Raw genomic sequence first — 14,704 nt, 5'->3', positions numbered from 1 at the left:
GAAGAGGGAGCTTGATGCACCTGCTTCCAGCTGAGGCAGCTTTGACTCTGTGAAGTGGACCAAGTTATTGGGTCTCATGATGGCGATGGAGCGGGCAGTGATGACCAGCCTCTGGAACACTTCCGGGTCAAGGTCCTTCCCCTCTTTGCTTGAAGCCGTCAGATACTGGATGGCTTTGCTCAGCAGAGCCTGATCCTACAAAGAGAGAACAGTTTGCCCAATAAGAGTGCTTATTGCGACATTTTGAAAAAAATGATCAACTCCCTACCAGAGTCGAATGGTTACTCAAATTGACAGAATATGCAGAATTAGACTCCCTTTCAGAAAGAATCGGAGATAAACCCAGACAGGAGTTCGTTCTAGAATGGGATAACTTCAAAAACTATTTGAAAAGTAGCTGTAACTTAAACATGGTAGTTGCCTTTGAATGATTTCTGAAAATAATACATACGATGGAAAATGATATCGAAATAGAAAAGAGAATGTTTATAAACTAACAATGGTTAAGTAAAGCAAGATGTTTAATATAAAGGAAACATGGAGAGGGTGGGAAGTCATAGGTTCGTGTAGAAAGCACATCGTTGAAACTGTATGTATCTCTTGTGATATAATTACCGGATTTATCAAAATGAAGATGAGCATGTGTTGTATATATGTAGAAAATGAACAATAAAGTATTATTATTATTGTTGTTACTATTACTATTATTATTAAACAAAACAGTTTGCCCTTATTGGAAAGGTATCTCACAAACTTAAAGTATCTAAAAGGCAGCATTCAAATAACTATTTGAGACACGGTCATTCAGTGTCACCAGCATATGCGAATGTACGGCTCACTTAAGACTGTATTATTGAGAATAAAGGCTCTATAAAGGAACACACAGGTGGAGAGGACTTCAATTTTTATAAATCTTTATTATTTGTAAAAGGAATCTTGGTATGAGTTAATACTTTATCATTCCTTTGGAGCTGAGCTGTAACTTTGCACAGCCTTCCAGCCTGTGATGCTTTACGGTTTAAATCTCTGATTCTTTGTTTTCTTCCTGTTATGCTTGCACTATTGTTTGTTAATCAATTTTTTAAAAAAGAAAGAGGACAGAGGACAAGGAGGTTCAGGAGCAAATACCAGACTGAGCAAGAGACCAAACATCCACCTCGTTCTGAGCAGTACACTGGAACTGCGGGGGGAGGTTAACCCGAGACAGTTCACAGGGAAGGCCAGAGACAAGAATCCACTGGGGGAGACTCCCCCCCCCAGCTGTAGTTCTTCCTCCCCACAGCAGCAGGATCCACTCTGGAGCACTCTGTCCCCTTCATTCTGGTTATTATCAGTACTGTATTATCAGCAGAAGTTTTCTGGGGGAATTCCTGGGAGTTCCTCACAAACTGCTGGAGGGCACCTCAGTGAGGCTGCTAAAGGTAAAGGTAAAGGGACCCCTGACCATTAGGTCCAGTAGTGGCCGACTCTGGGTGGGGTTGCGGCACTCATCTCGCTTTATTGGCCGAGGGAGCCGGCATACAGCTTCCGGGTCATGTGGCCAGCATGACAAAGCCACTTCTGGCGAACCAGAGCAGTGCACCGAAACGCCGTTTACCTTCCCACCAGAGTGGTACCTATTTATCTACTTGCACTTTGAGGTGCTTTTGAACTGCTAGGTTGGCAGGAGCAGGGACCGAGCAACGGGAGCTCACCCCGTTGTGGGGATTCGAACTGCCGACCTTCTGATTGGCAAGTCCTAGGCTCTGTGGTTTAACCCACAGCGCCACCCGCGTCCCTTCAGTGAGGCTGCTAGTGGAAGCAAAATGGATAGGTCTGGGGTCTCAAGGACCTGGGCCTGTAATAAGCCCAAGCCTGATTCTCTCTTAAGGCCACATTTCCCTCAGAGTGTAAAAGAGAGTCTGCATGAGGGTGGGAGAGAAAGGGTGAAGGAAGCGAGGAATGTTTGAGGGTTGCTTGTTGTTGTTTTTCCTGCAAAGCTAGTTCATTGTGCTTTCTTATTAACCAGGTCGTGTTAACGTTGCAAAAGCAGTTAAGCATTGTATATGGGAGAAGAACGCCATGTTGATCAGTTCAGACAGGAGTAATGCTGATGAGGGTCTCTTCTCCAACACAATTGCCTTGTCTTGAACTCTGTTGCCCTAATCACAAAGTGAAGGCTTCGTTTTCCTCCACACCTGCCACCACTACTTGTGTGAATCTGCAGGGAGTTGTTCCAGGGCAGGGACAGCCAATTGTGGTGCCCACTCCGATCATAGCTGTCCACTTTTCCCTTTTCTTGCGAGGAATCCTATTCGGAATAAGGGAATTTCCCTTAGAAAAAGGGAAACGTTGACAGCTATGCCCCAGATGTCGCTGGTTTGGGTGATGCACGTTCAGCAGCATCAGGAGAGCAGCACGGCAGCGGCTACCTGTTTTGGAACATACAGACCCTCCCTTCTCCACAGCTGCAGACAGGGAGGCCTCAAGGAAACAGCTCCTGAAAGCCACCCCAGACCCCTCTGCAGCATCTACAGGGAGGCGCAAGGGTTTATCTGAGACACAAGAAAGCCAAAAATAAATCCGTCGAGGATGGGAAACTCAGGGAAGCCATTGGCACCTGGGACATGGAACCCCAAAGGTTTGTGTGGTGGGGGAACAAAAGATGGCTCTGTAGCTTTACCTTGTGGTTGTGGTAGGCCGAGCGGCTGGTGTGGAGGCTGGCCAGGAGGCTCTTGGTCTGCTGCTGGACGCTGGAGGGGGCTGGCGTCGACAGAAGCATGGTAGCCAACTCTTGAGCGGCAGCCTTGCTCTTCTCCTGTAAGCAGGGCACAGAAACTGGGCTAGCGGTGCCTTTGATGTTGGGAGTTTCCCCCAAAAAGCATCATCAGGCAGAAAGGCAGGAAACAAGAATAAACAGTCTCATAAAGTTGGTTGTAGACAAACAACAACAACACAGCTCTTTGGAAGCTTGCTTTGGGACCCTGGAAGTCCTGAATGTCTTTGTCAACTACCAAATAAAGCAGGGTGGGTGCCTCTGGCCCATGGGGGCTCCAGTTTCCCTTAAGCTATATCCACTTGTCAATGGGGTGGTGTAACCCCAGCGGTCAGGCATGAGGGAGAGTTAAATTCTGCTTAGTTCAGCTGCGCATGTTCTCCATGGGGAACCAGTGTGCATAACCAACCCCTGCAGAATTGAGTATTTTTAATGCTTTTTAATACTTTTTGAGGATTGGGGGGGGAGCTACCCCCCCCAGCAAAGCCTATGCCCCTGGACCATCTGCTGAGGGTGGGTGTCCAATCCTGCTTAGCTCAGGTATGTACACTGGTTCTTCATGGGATCTTTGCACAAAACACACCAGCTGATGGGCGGGGAGTTCAATCCTGCTTGGTCACTATCTTCCTCCCAAGGGCATAATGCTGTCAAGTGAGACGATAGGTGAGTGGTCCAGCCCGCCTGTCCCGGAACTGCAGAGTTGGCGGCGGCGGGGAGGGGGGTGTCAAACGGCTGTCAAGGTTATCCGGTACGGTGTTAAGATAAAAATCTGGCCCCCAGGGCCAAAAAGGCCCTCCACCTTTGCTATAGGTAAAGGTAAAGGTAAAGGGAGACCCCTGACCATTAGGTCCAGTCGTGACCGACTCTGGGGTTACGGCGCTCATCCCACTTTATTGGCCGAGGGAGCCGGCGTACAGCTTCCGGGTCATGTTGCCAGCATGACTAAGCCGCTTCTGGCAAACCAGAGAAGTGTATGGAAACGCTGTTTACCTTCCTGCCGGAGCGGTACCTATTTATGTACTTGCACTTTGATGTGCTTTTGAACTGCTAGGTTGGCAGGACCAGGGACCGAGCAACAGGAGCTCACCCCGTCGTGGGGATTCGAACCGCCGACCTTCTGATCGGCAAGTCCTAGGCTCTGTGGTTTAACCCACAAATGAGCCACTGGGAGACCAGACATTTGGAGTGCAGCAGTAAAGTCTGACCCAGCAAGTCCAGGTCTCCTACAAACCCACCGTCCCCAACAAAAAAAACCCCTCTGCGGCAGGAACAAATGTCTCCCTGGTGGCAATGATCAGAGAAGTGAACACTGGCTTTCAAATCCAGCTCCAAAAAAAACCCCCCTTTTCTCCCTCTCTCTTTTTTGGCTAGGCAGCTTTCCTGACAGATCTCCGCTTCCAGCGGCATCAAAGTCAAATCAGCAAATAAGAACACTTTTGGGGTGGGTGGGTGGAGGGGAGATCAGGGCTTAGAGGGTGGCTGATCCCCTTTGCTGTGCATCCGCCTCCCGCCCTCCCCGCCCCAAAGCTAAACCCGCAACGTTCCCAAAACCTCAAGAAAAGTTACTTGCCTTCTCGTTGACTGGTCCGACGGCAAAGCAGCTTTCCAGAGCTTCTAAAGAACTGACTACTAGCCTGGAGGGGGTAAAAAACGAAGGAGAAAGCTGGTTTCAGAAAAAAAAGGCAAGACTCCTTAAGATTTATTTATTTCTTTGCTTCATGGCAAGCAGCAGCTCTGGGTGGCTCAGAAAGAGAGAGGGAGGGAGAGAGGGAGCGCTAAGAGATGCCAAGTCCCTTGCCGGCGCCACCAAAAGAGAGAAAGGAATCGCAGCAAGATAAATGTAAAAAAATAAAATAAAAAATACTGCCACAGGCATCGTGCATATCTCATTCATTGTGCTGCAGACCAGAGAGTTAAACCTGGCTCCCGCTCAGAGAAAAAACTTAGGGCCGCTTCTGCAAATCCATGGGGGGGGGGGAGAGAAAGAGAGGCTTTTCTCTCCCCAAAGAGGATAAGAACGTTTCTCCTTACACAGCCTGCAGCAGGGATAACTTGGATGGCATTGACAGGACTGATTCATCAGCACGCCTCCCCCCTCTTCTGCTCTGAGAAGCGCACACACGTGCGGTGCAGATCAAGGGGTGGCGTGACATGTACTTTTGCGGAGAAGGGGGGTTAGGGAAAGGCATATAAAGAGGCTGCTCAGAGGGGCTTTAGGGGGCGTTTGCTGTTCCCAAAGAGGTCACTCTCCCCCGTCAAAAAATGCAGAATATTATAACATCTTTTTCAGCAAACCTGGACGGCAGACAGTGAGGAACAGCACTCAAAAAAGCCCAGATCTGGCACATATCTGGCAAAAAAACAACCCTTAAATCTCTCCAGGATGCAAGCAATCACCCACCTGGTTGCCTGTAGAGAGGAAACGTCACTTCCACAATTTATTTATTTTTTAACTCGGAAAAAAGAGCATCCCATTGCATTATGGGAAGGGTGGTAGCTCAGTGGTTGAACACCTGCTTTGCACGGCATTTCCAGGTAGGGCTGGGAGAAAATCCTGCTTAAGATCCTGGAGAGCCATTGCTGCCAGTCAGTGCCAGGCAATACTGAGCTAGATGGACCAAGGGTCTCAGTATAAGGCAGCTTTCCATGCGTCAGGCTGGCAACACAAATAAAGAATGCAGTTATGGGGGTGGTTCTGGCTGCCCCATCTCAAAAGAGAAAAAAAGGGGGGTGTCATAGAACTGGGGGAAAGGGTGCAGAAGTGGGCAACTAAAATAATCAGGGGGTCCAGGAGCAACTCCCCAACAAGGAAAAGCTAGCACCACTGGATGTTTTTAGTTGTGGGGAAGAAAATGGTTGAGAATTCATCAAGAAGACAAGGAGGACCGGAAACACTTCCCAAGAAAAATTAAATCAGGCTTCCTGGAAGCTCTTGCAGCTCTGACAAACCCGAGGAAGAAGTGATCTGGAGATGCACAAAACCAAATGTGGCTTCTGAGATTCCAGCAGCCGTCGCACACAAATATCCAACACATATTCCCCCCCACTTTTTTTGGGCAACAACTTCATTTAAGAAAGTAACAATACTCTTTAAGCCCTGGGCCCTAGAATTATAATATACACAATTATAATACCTCCCTCTTTTGTCTTCCTATCAGAAGAATGGGTACATTTATTTATCACATTTATATGCCACCTATTCCCTCCAAAGAGCATATGCAGTTTTCACCACCCCTCATTTAATCCCCACAACAACCCTGTGAAGGAGGTTAGGCTGAGAGGCAGCGACCGGCCCAAGGTCACCCAGTGAGTTTCATGAATGAGCAGAGATAACCTAATACGAGAGAGAGACTGGATTGTAAGCCAACTAAGTCCTATGCATAGCAGACCCACTTAAATCAGTGGGCAATGCCCATTGATTTTAGTGGGTCTATTCTGAGCAGGACTGACACTGAGTTTAACCCTTAATCCAACCAACACTCTTTCAGCGTTCTTGTGGAACTGCCCATGCCGAACCCCAATACCGCTGCAGCAGACTTTTCAGGATTTGACAAGATGCTAGTCCACAAGAGAAGCAGCTTCCTTGGGGCAGCCCAAGTACTTGTAATTGATATGACTGCCTCTCCTTCCCCTTGCCAACATTATCCTCCCCTTCTTCTCCCATCTCCATTGTGTCTGCTTTCAGACTGTAAGCTCCTTGGAAGCATAGACCCTTGCTGTTCTCCATTGTGCTACGCACACCGATTACACAATGGGGAAAACTCTTAAACAGTGATTACATTAGTGGCTCTGTTTCATGTTGCCGCATTGCTCCAGAGCTTGCAAACCCAACGACCGCCCTGCCCACGAAGATGTATGCTCCTTTGGTCCATGCAGAAGCAGCACGAGATAAGCGAGGGGTGGAGGGAGAAGGGAGAGGGAAGATGAGACAGGCCAGAAGTTCAGGCAAGGGAGCTGCTAGCTGAAGTGGCCAGAGATGGGGCTCAGTGGCAGAGAACCTCATTTGCATGCAGAAGGTCCCAGGTCCAATCCCCAATGGTATAAGGGATCCCTGACCATTAGGTCCAGTCGTGACCGACTCTGGGCTTGTGGCGCTCATCTTGCTTTATTGGCCGAGGGAGCCGGCGTACAGCTTCCGGGTCATGTGGCCAGCATGACTAAGCCGCTTCTGGCGAACCAGAGCAGCGCATGAAAACGCCGTTGACCTTCCTGCCGGAGCGGTACTTATTTATCTACTTGCACTTTGATGTGCTTTCGAACTGCTAGGTTGGCAGGAGCAGGGACCGAGCAACGGGAGCTCACCTGTTGTGGGGATTCGAACCGCCAACCTTCTGTTCGGCAAGTCCTAGGCTCTGTGGTTTAACCCACAGCGCCACCCGCATCCTGATATATCCCGGTATATCTGGGTGCTATTATTGCTGTTGTTGTTAAGATTTATGATCCGCCCTTCACCTGAAAGTCTCAGGGCGGATACACACCCACCTGAAAATTAGAAACTGAAAAACCCGAAAACACACACGTCTCAAGTGTCAAAGGCAAGGGCAAATGGATGCGTCTCGGGATTCGCCGAAAGCTGTACAGGGGAGGCACCAGGCGCAGCTCAGTGGGGAGTGGTTCCCACAGAGGAAGGCCCTCTCCTGAGTCACACACACCAAGCTTCTTGAGGATCATAAACAGTGAAACAAAAGTGCCTGCCTAAAATCAACAGGCAGGGAGTGCAAGAGAACAGGTCACACTAAAAGATTGATTTCTTGCAAGTAAGTTATGCTCCATTTGCTGAGATTGGAGGCTGGGTTATGGAATGTTTGAACAGGTTTTATTGGAGGGGAGATGTAATACTGATTATTATTATTTGTAATGTAGCTTTTATGGGCTTGCCCTGACCATAACGCTAAACCATGGCTAGGAATAACCATGGTTGACAAGCTGAAGCTGAGGCATCGGGCAGATCTCTTGAACATCAGTTTTGCAACGTCGCAGAAGAGTTAGAAAGCACCAGCAAGAGCAGCCAAACCTTGAGAGCACTTTGGTCCCCTGCCCCCTGCTCTTCATTCATGGTTCTGTAGCTTTGTGGAAGTTGCAACTCCTTACCAACAGTTAAGTAGGAGGTCTGGGGTTTGCTTGTAATGCAAAGCTACGGTTAACATTCACTAAGGTTTGTAAACCAACTACAATCCCCGGTTAATGAGTGACCTTTAACCATAGTTAAGCCAGAATTAAACTCCTGGGCTGGTTTCACACATAACACCAAGCCATGGATTAATGAACCAAAGTTTAGCTTAACCGTAGGCTGAACAAACCATAGTTTAAACTGAACAAACCATAGTTTTGTTCAACAAACCATAGCTTGGTGTTATGTGTGCTTCAGATCTCTGTTGCAAGGCTGGTTCAGACAGGCTTTATTCCTGGGCGGGGGGAGGGGAGCAACGTATAATATTTTAAAGAATAATTAAATGCATTTAGCTGCCGACAAGGATTAGCAGATCTCTCCCAATCAGAAGTCAAAAGGAGCAGGGGGAGAGAGATTGAGGGGGAAAGCCGAGCGGGAGAAGAGACAAGCAGCTCGTTTCAATTTTGCTTGGGTTTCTTGGCTGGCTGATCTGCCATGCAAGAGGTCCTAATGTGAAAAAAAGCAGCATGAAGGTCACTTTTTCAAGATTATCTATGCTTTATGCACACGCGCTTTCAAAAAAGAAAACACCAACCAACAGAAATCAAAGCAATGTGCTGTTATTGTCTTACACACACAAGTAATAAAGCAAAAAATCATTCGTGCACAGAGAGAGAGAGAAAACAAAAGATAGTATACTAACCGGTCCAGGGTGGTTAAGGACTCAGTTTCAGAACTTTGGGGGAAGCAAAGGAAAAGGAAAAAATATATATGTATATACACGTATAAATAAAAAAAGATATGAAGCTCACAGAAAAATATCGAAGAAACACGTCCTAAGCAAACCATACCAAAAAAAATTAAAGGGGGAGGGAAGAGAAACAGGCAAATTAAATGAAAGTGTTTGAGAGAGAAGTGGGGCTAAGGTCAGAAACAATTTCAAGCAACAGTTACTGTACTAGCTGAAAGAATTAAGAGGAGGCCTGAGAAGAGAATGAGCAGGAAATGGCCAGTCTGAGAGGCACCCCCAAGCCTCCCCTCTGCATCCCAGACCCCCAGCCAAAGGTGATGCCCTGTGCTATAGAAGGCGAGGGTAAATTCTACAGCACCTCACACACTACTCGTATTTCCAATGGGGTTTAACAGTTATGGGACATGCGTAAGCCGCAACTCTGCAGATGTGCAGAAGTGCCTACAATAAGCAAAACAGATCACAGAACTCAGCTTCCTCAGAATCTCAAGATTTCATATTGCTGTTTTCCTTTAAGTGTCTAGTCCTCATATGTGTGGAAATGCACTTGAACGTAAGTGGGTTAATGGCTGCTAAAATCTGAGAGGCAATGTTTGTGTTAGGGGGTGGGGGAGGGGTTGGACGCTAAACAAGATTTTTTTAGTGGCTAAAGATTGCTTGCAGAACTAAAGTTGCACAAGAACAGAGGAAATATCGGCAGACTGACTGAAACTATTTTGGCGGTTCACAGAACTGAGCTTTCCTTAGAGCAGAATTTCACATTTTTAATTTAAGATACAACAACTGCGGGACATATACACAACCCTGTAGGAGCCATGTGTCAGTGATTGTGTGTCAGTGACTCGGCAGCAGTCACTGAATGGGAGTTAGTCAATGGATGTTAGTGTCTGTCACGGAGTGTGTGTATCCATCCTACACACTGAGCCACGAGTCCTTCACACGTTTTCCAAACCCAAGAGGTGGTTTGCTGCCCTGTTGCTCTCCAGGAACTACAAAGGGTATCCATTTGCTCCGCACCTACTTTCCCCTGTCCCCCACCGACTCCATCACACTGAGGTCCAGCTCCGTGCTTTCCTTCTACTGTTTCCTCCTTCCATTCTTCTCTGTCCAATCATGGACTTAGGGGACTCAAGAGGCCCTTGAGGAGTTGGGCGGCAAAAGTCAACCCTGCTGTTGTTTTTCCCCCAACACCACCATGCTTGTTTTTAGCACACAACGCTAGCAGGCCACACAGGTTCTAGCAAAAATAAGAAAAATGCACACATTGAGGCTGGTTTGGCCTCACAGATGAATTTTTTCCTCCCAGAATATACCGTATTTTCGCTCTATAACACGCACCAGACCATAACACGCACATAGTTTTTAGAGGAGGAAAACAATTAAAAAAAATTCTAAACAAAATAGTGGATATATGATTTTTGTGGTTCTTGCTGTGGCCACAGACATGTGATCTGACAGTGAGTTTGGAGTAGCCCAATGCAAAAATCCTGAGGATCCATGTGGATCCATGCTTTGTAACCACGGAGGAGGGAAGGGGAACCATGGATCCTCTGCTCACGACTGCAGATCCCCCCCGCCACCCGCAGGCATTCGCTCCATAACACGCACAGACATTTCCCCTTACTTTCTGGGAGAAAAAAAGTGAGTGTTATGGTGCAAAAAATACGGTATATATTTTTGGCTCTAGATGGCCACCCCAACTCTGTCCTCTCCTGCCGTGCCTGCCACTGGCTGCTCCTTCCATCTCCACCCTCCCAATCACACACAGAGAGAAAAAACAAGGGAGTTGAGTCTCAAAAGCAAGTGGTGCTGTCTAGTGGTTGGTGGACTGCAACTCCCATCCGTCTCAGCCAGCTAGCACAGGCCAACAGGCAGGGAGGATGATGGGAGCTGAAGTCCAACAACGCCTTGAGGACACCATGTTGCCAAACCCCTGTCCTAGAGCACTGCTGCCCTCTAGGGACAACAGTTTTAATTCCTCGCTCTTTCTTTTCATCCCCATCATCTCCCTCTCAAAGCTGCATGGCAGACTCTGGTCTCCCTGGAAAGAGACTGACTGAAAAATGAGGAAAGGGAGGAGGAGATGGAGAGACGTTTCTGCGGTGATGCGCAGAACTTGCCTGGTGAATGTTGGGCACCACAACCTCTCGGTTGCCAGGGCAGAGGAGCAGGAGAGGATTTTTACAGGCTGTGCTGTAAGGGATGAACTGACACTGGGGTGGGGGCTCTTGTAAAGTTCCCTGCCACCACTCACAATGCACAATGCACGTGCAAACACACAACAATACAGCCATTACAGCAGGGAGGGGAACCTCCAGCCTATGTCCCAATCTAGGCCAGCCAGGAGTTCAGATTTGGCCAGTAGGACCAAAAAACCACGCCCACCTGTCAGTCACCAGATGTCACCAACTGATAGGCAGAGCGAAGGGCAGGTTTCAACTCTGCATGGTTCCCTGCAGTGAAGTGGCATACACAATCAATTCCTGCAGAAAACAGGATCTAATCCCCATCAGCTGTTGAGTGCTGGGGAGGGGGGTTGGTCCACTCACGCCACAACCTCGCAAGGAACTCCTACATGCAATTCAGCCTTACAGAAAGAAAGATGTAAGCACACATACACCCATCAGCTGATGAGAAAAAGGTTCTCCCCCCAATACAGTGGGTGGGATCAATCTCCTGGCATCATTAGGACAACAGAGGATTGATTATGAGAGTAATCACACCCATTTGCCAAACGTTGGCCTGCAGGGTGGGGAAATGAGGATCCAGCCTGCTCAGAGCAAAAGCACTGCCCTGACACCCCCCCCATTATAGAATCTAAAGGGGTTCTAGACCACAAAACTGCTCCTACGTTCCTGGAGTTATAAACGGTACCTGCAGGAAGACAGGATGGGTGGTAAGTCAAAAAAGGAACATACGGTTCTGAAGATTTACCTCTCGAGAACAGTGCCGCTAGCAGCTGCCGGAGTAGCCGATTCTGTGTCTCCAGTTCCATTGCTCTGATTCAGGTTGGGGGGGCAGACGTTGCTGACTGAGGCTGACGGGAAATCCTCCGGGGGCTCATCCGGCCAGCCAAACTGCTCCTTCGTCTTGCCGTAGATTTTGATGGCGTCCAGCATGGTGACGCCGGCGGGATCCACAGACGCCCCGACTGCAAGAGAGGAGAAGAGCCATGGCTTTTTTCCGTACCTCTCAAGCAAGGCAGGGAGAGCCAGCAAGGCGTGGCAGTTAGCATGTCAGACTAGGAGCTGAGAGATCAGGGCTCAAATCCCACCCCCACCGCCTCAGCCATGAAGCTGAGGTAATTGCTGGGGTAAGGTAAAGGTAAAGGGGCCCCTGACCATTAGGTCCAGTTGTGACTGATTCTGGGGTTGCGGCGCTCATCTCACTTTATTGGCCAAGGGAACCGGCGTACAGCTTCCAGGTCATGTGGCCAGCATGACTAAGCCACTTCTGGCAAACCAGAGCAGCGCACGGAAACGCCGTTTACCTTCCCGCCGGAGCAGTACCTATTTATCTAATTGCACTTTGATGTGCTTTCGAACTGCTAGGTTGGCAGGAGCAGGGACCGAGCAACGGGAGCTCACCCCGTCACAGGGATTCAAACCACTGACCTTCTGATCGGCAAGTCCTAGGCTCTGTGATTTAACCCACAGTGCCACCCACGTCCCAATTGCTGGGGTAATCTTGGGCAAATCACTGCCTCTCAGCCTAGCCAACCTCACAGGGTTGTTGTGGGGATTAAATGAGGAGGGAGGGAGAACCATGTATGCCACCTTGAGCCCCTTGGGAGAGGAGGTATAAATGCAATAAACAAAAGTATGGCAAATAGCACACCGGGGGGGGGGGGGGTAGAGTGGATTGACAAATAAAATAAAACTGGAACAACGCTTGTAGCATAAAGACTCTTTGGCAACTGCTTGGTATGGCTTTCTTATAGACAAGGCTAAAAATGAAAACAGGCAACTCCCTTCACACCGTAAAAACTTTATTTTAACATAAAATTGCATATCAAAAGCTGCAAAAAATTACTGAGATCTCTCACTTGGTTGTGTCCGCCAGAGAAACTGCAAACAGACAATTACCAAAAGTCAATAGTTTGAAACATGGACGGGGGGAAGCTCAGGAATCTTACCAAAGATGGTCAGCTTCTTGTCTGCCTGCAGGGCCTCCTCTCGGGTGAAGGGGAAGTCGAACCACCGTGGCCGGTTCAGGTTCAGCTGCATGGTGCGGCCAAAGATCTCCAGGTAGGAGGGGGCTCGCTCGATGGCCTGAGTCCCGATCTGGACCCTCATGCCGGTCATCACCATGGTGCTGTTGTTGTTGGTCACTTCGATGGTAAAGCCGCCAGGCTGCGGAAGAGGAGAAGGCACCATGCATGAAGGCGGAGGGGGAATAGAGAGTGTGAAAGGCCTAGATGACCGCAGTGTACTCTACATGGGGCTTCCCTCATGCTTGATCCAGAAGCTGCAGTCAGTGCAGAATGCTGCAGCGTGACCGACAGGAGTGAAACCTTGTCAGCATCGAACAGGGGTCAGCAAACTTTTTCAGCAGGGGGCCGGTCCACTGCCCCTCAGACCTTGTGGGGGGCCGGGCTATATTTTGAATGGGGGGGGGGAATGAATGAATTCCTATGCCCCACAAATAACCCAGAGATGCATTTTAAATAAAAGGACACATTTTGCTCATGTAAAAACACACTTGATTCTCGGACCATCCGCGAGCCGGATTTAGAAGGTGATTGGGCCGCATCCAGCCCCTGGGCCTTAGCTTGCCTACCCATGGCATAGAGCATCTTGTGCTCAGAGGTCTGCACTGGTTGCTGATTTGCTGCCAGGCCAAGCCCTTAACAACTTGGGACCAGTTTACCTATGAGACTGCATTACTCCACATGTGCCCACTCGAACGCTTTGACCGGCAGCACTGGCACTGCTCCACGTGTCACATAACAACTGTCCCAAATTTGTAAGAACTCAATTTTTGAGTGTGGTAGCACCTACAATTTTGAAATCTCTGCCTATTGACACCTGGCAGGCACATTTGCTGTACTCTTCCTGGCATCTCCCAAAAACATTTTCATTTGCAAAGTCGATGGAAGTTTTTACCTGCTTTTGGTATTTTAACTTTTTGAATGCCTTAAATTATTGTGCTTTCTATTTCTTATTGCTAAAGCATTTTGAGATTTGTTTATTTTACAAACAAGGGGTGTATAAATTATATGGAACAAGTAAATAAATGGGCCAGAGATGACCGCCAGTACCACTCCAAGCACCTTGGACTAGTGATCTTCCCTGTCTGCCCAGAAGCTCCTCCTCCTTTCAGAAGGCCGGTCCTTGCAAGGATGCTCACCTTGGTGTTGGCCACATACATGCCGGTGGAGTTGAGCCGATGCTTGATCTGCTGGGCGTTGTAGACCTGCAGGAGGTCATTGCCACCAAACTCCACGTCCGTCAGCTGCTGGTTGTGCTCAAAGAAGTCGATGGGGAAATTCACCTGGGTGGAGGTGCGGGTTGCTGGAGGAAGAAGGGGGGGGGGGGAGATAAAAAACACCAAAAGTTAAAGTCAGGGACAACTCTAAATTTATAAAGTAATTTCTAAACTCATAATAAGCAATCCACCAGCTCCACAAAACTGCATCACAGAATCAAGCTTAAAAGACTAAATAATATAAAATCAAAAAGAGCAGAGTTCAAACTTTCGGGCGCCTGTTGTGAGACTCTGCAAGTTTACAGGGGTTTGAGTTGTGGAGTTAATCACTAGACTGACACTGTTTATAATCTGACACTGCTGCTTAGTATGCATCCACTATGTTTATTATGTATTACTGTTTATCGCTTGTTATTATTAGTATTTATATAACCGCTTCAATGTTTTGTGGTGTATGGGTATTATGTTAAGCGTGTGTTTATGTGTAGTTTATGTTCTATACTGTATTTAAACCGTTTTATGGTTTACTGACAAAAGGCGAAATATACATTTTAAAATACAGTGGTGCCTCGCAAGACGAAATTAATCCGTACCGCGAGTCTCTTCGTCTTGCGTTTTTTTCGTCTTGTGAAGCACGGCTATTAACGGCTTAGCGGCTTTA

The 14,704-nt window shown here is 48.1% G+C and overlaps 1 protein-coding gene across 8 annotated transcripts in view; it reads right to left on the bottom strand.

Annotated features, from left to right (window-relative positions):
• UBR4 (ubiquitin protein ligase E3 component n-recognin 4) overlaps positions 1 to 14,704 on the bottom strand; it is a 142,047-nt gene that overhangs the window by 72,674 nt on the left and 54,669 nt on the right. For 4 of the 8 annotated variants that reach the window (XM_083512628.1, XM_083512629.1, XM_083512630.1 and 1 more), the window contains exons 47-53: positions 13,966 to 14,129; positions 12,752 to 12,968; positions 11,551 to 11,767; positions 8,569 to 8,601; positions 4,326 to 4,389; positions 2,663 to 2,797; positions 21 to 195 (exon numbers count right to left, since the gene is read on the bottom strand). In XM_083512628.1, the coding sequence (XP_083368754.1) occupies positions 21 to 195; positions 2,663 to 2,797; positions 4,326 to 4,389; positions 8,569 to 8,601; positions 11,551 to 11,767; positions 12,752 to 12,968; positions 13,966 to 14,129 (1,005 nt within the window). The remainder of the gene's footprint in view (positions 1 to 20; positions 196 to 2,662; positions 2,798 to 4,325; positions 4,390 to 8,568; positions 8,602 to 11,550; positions 11,768 to 12,751; positions 12,969 to 13,965; positions 14,130 to 14,704) is intronic. The other 4 variants (XM_083512632.1, XM_083512633.1, XM_083512634.1 and 1 more) reach the window with 1 other exon arrangement.

Source organism: Podarcis liolepis (assembly GCF_965112155.1).
Source record: "Podarcis liolepis genome assembly, chromosome: 7".
NCBI lineage: Eukaryota > Metazoa > Chordata > Lepidosauria > Squamata > Lacertidae > Podarcis > Podarcis liolepis.
Note: the sequence above shows the minus strand (reverse complement) of the source record. Positions and strands in the feature narration are given on the sequence as shown.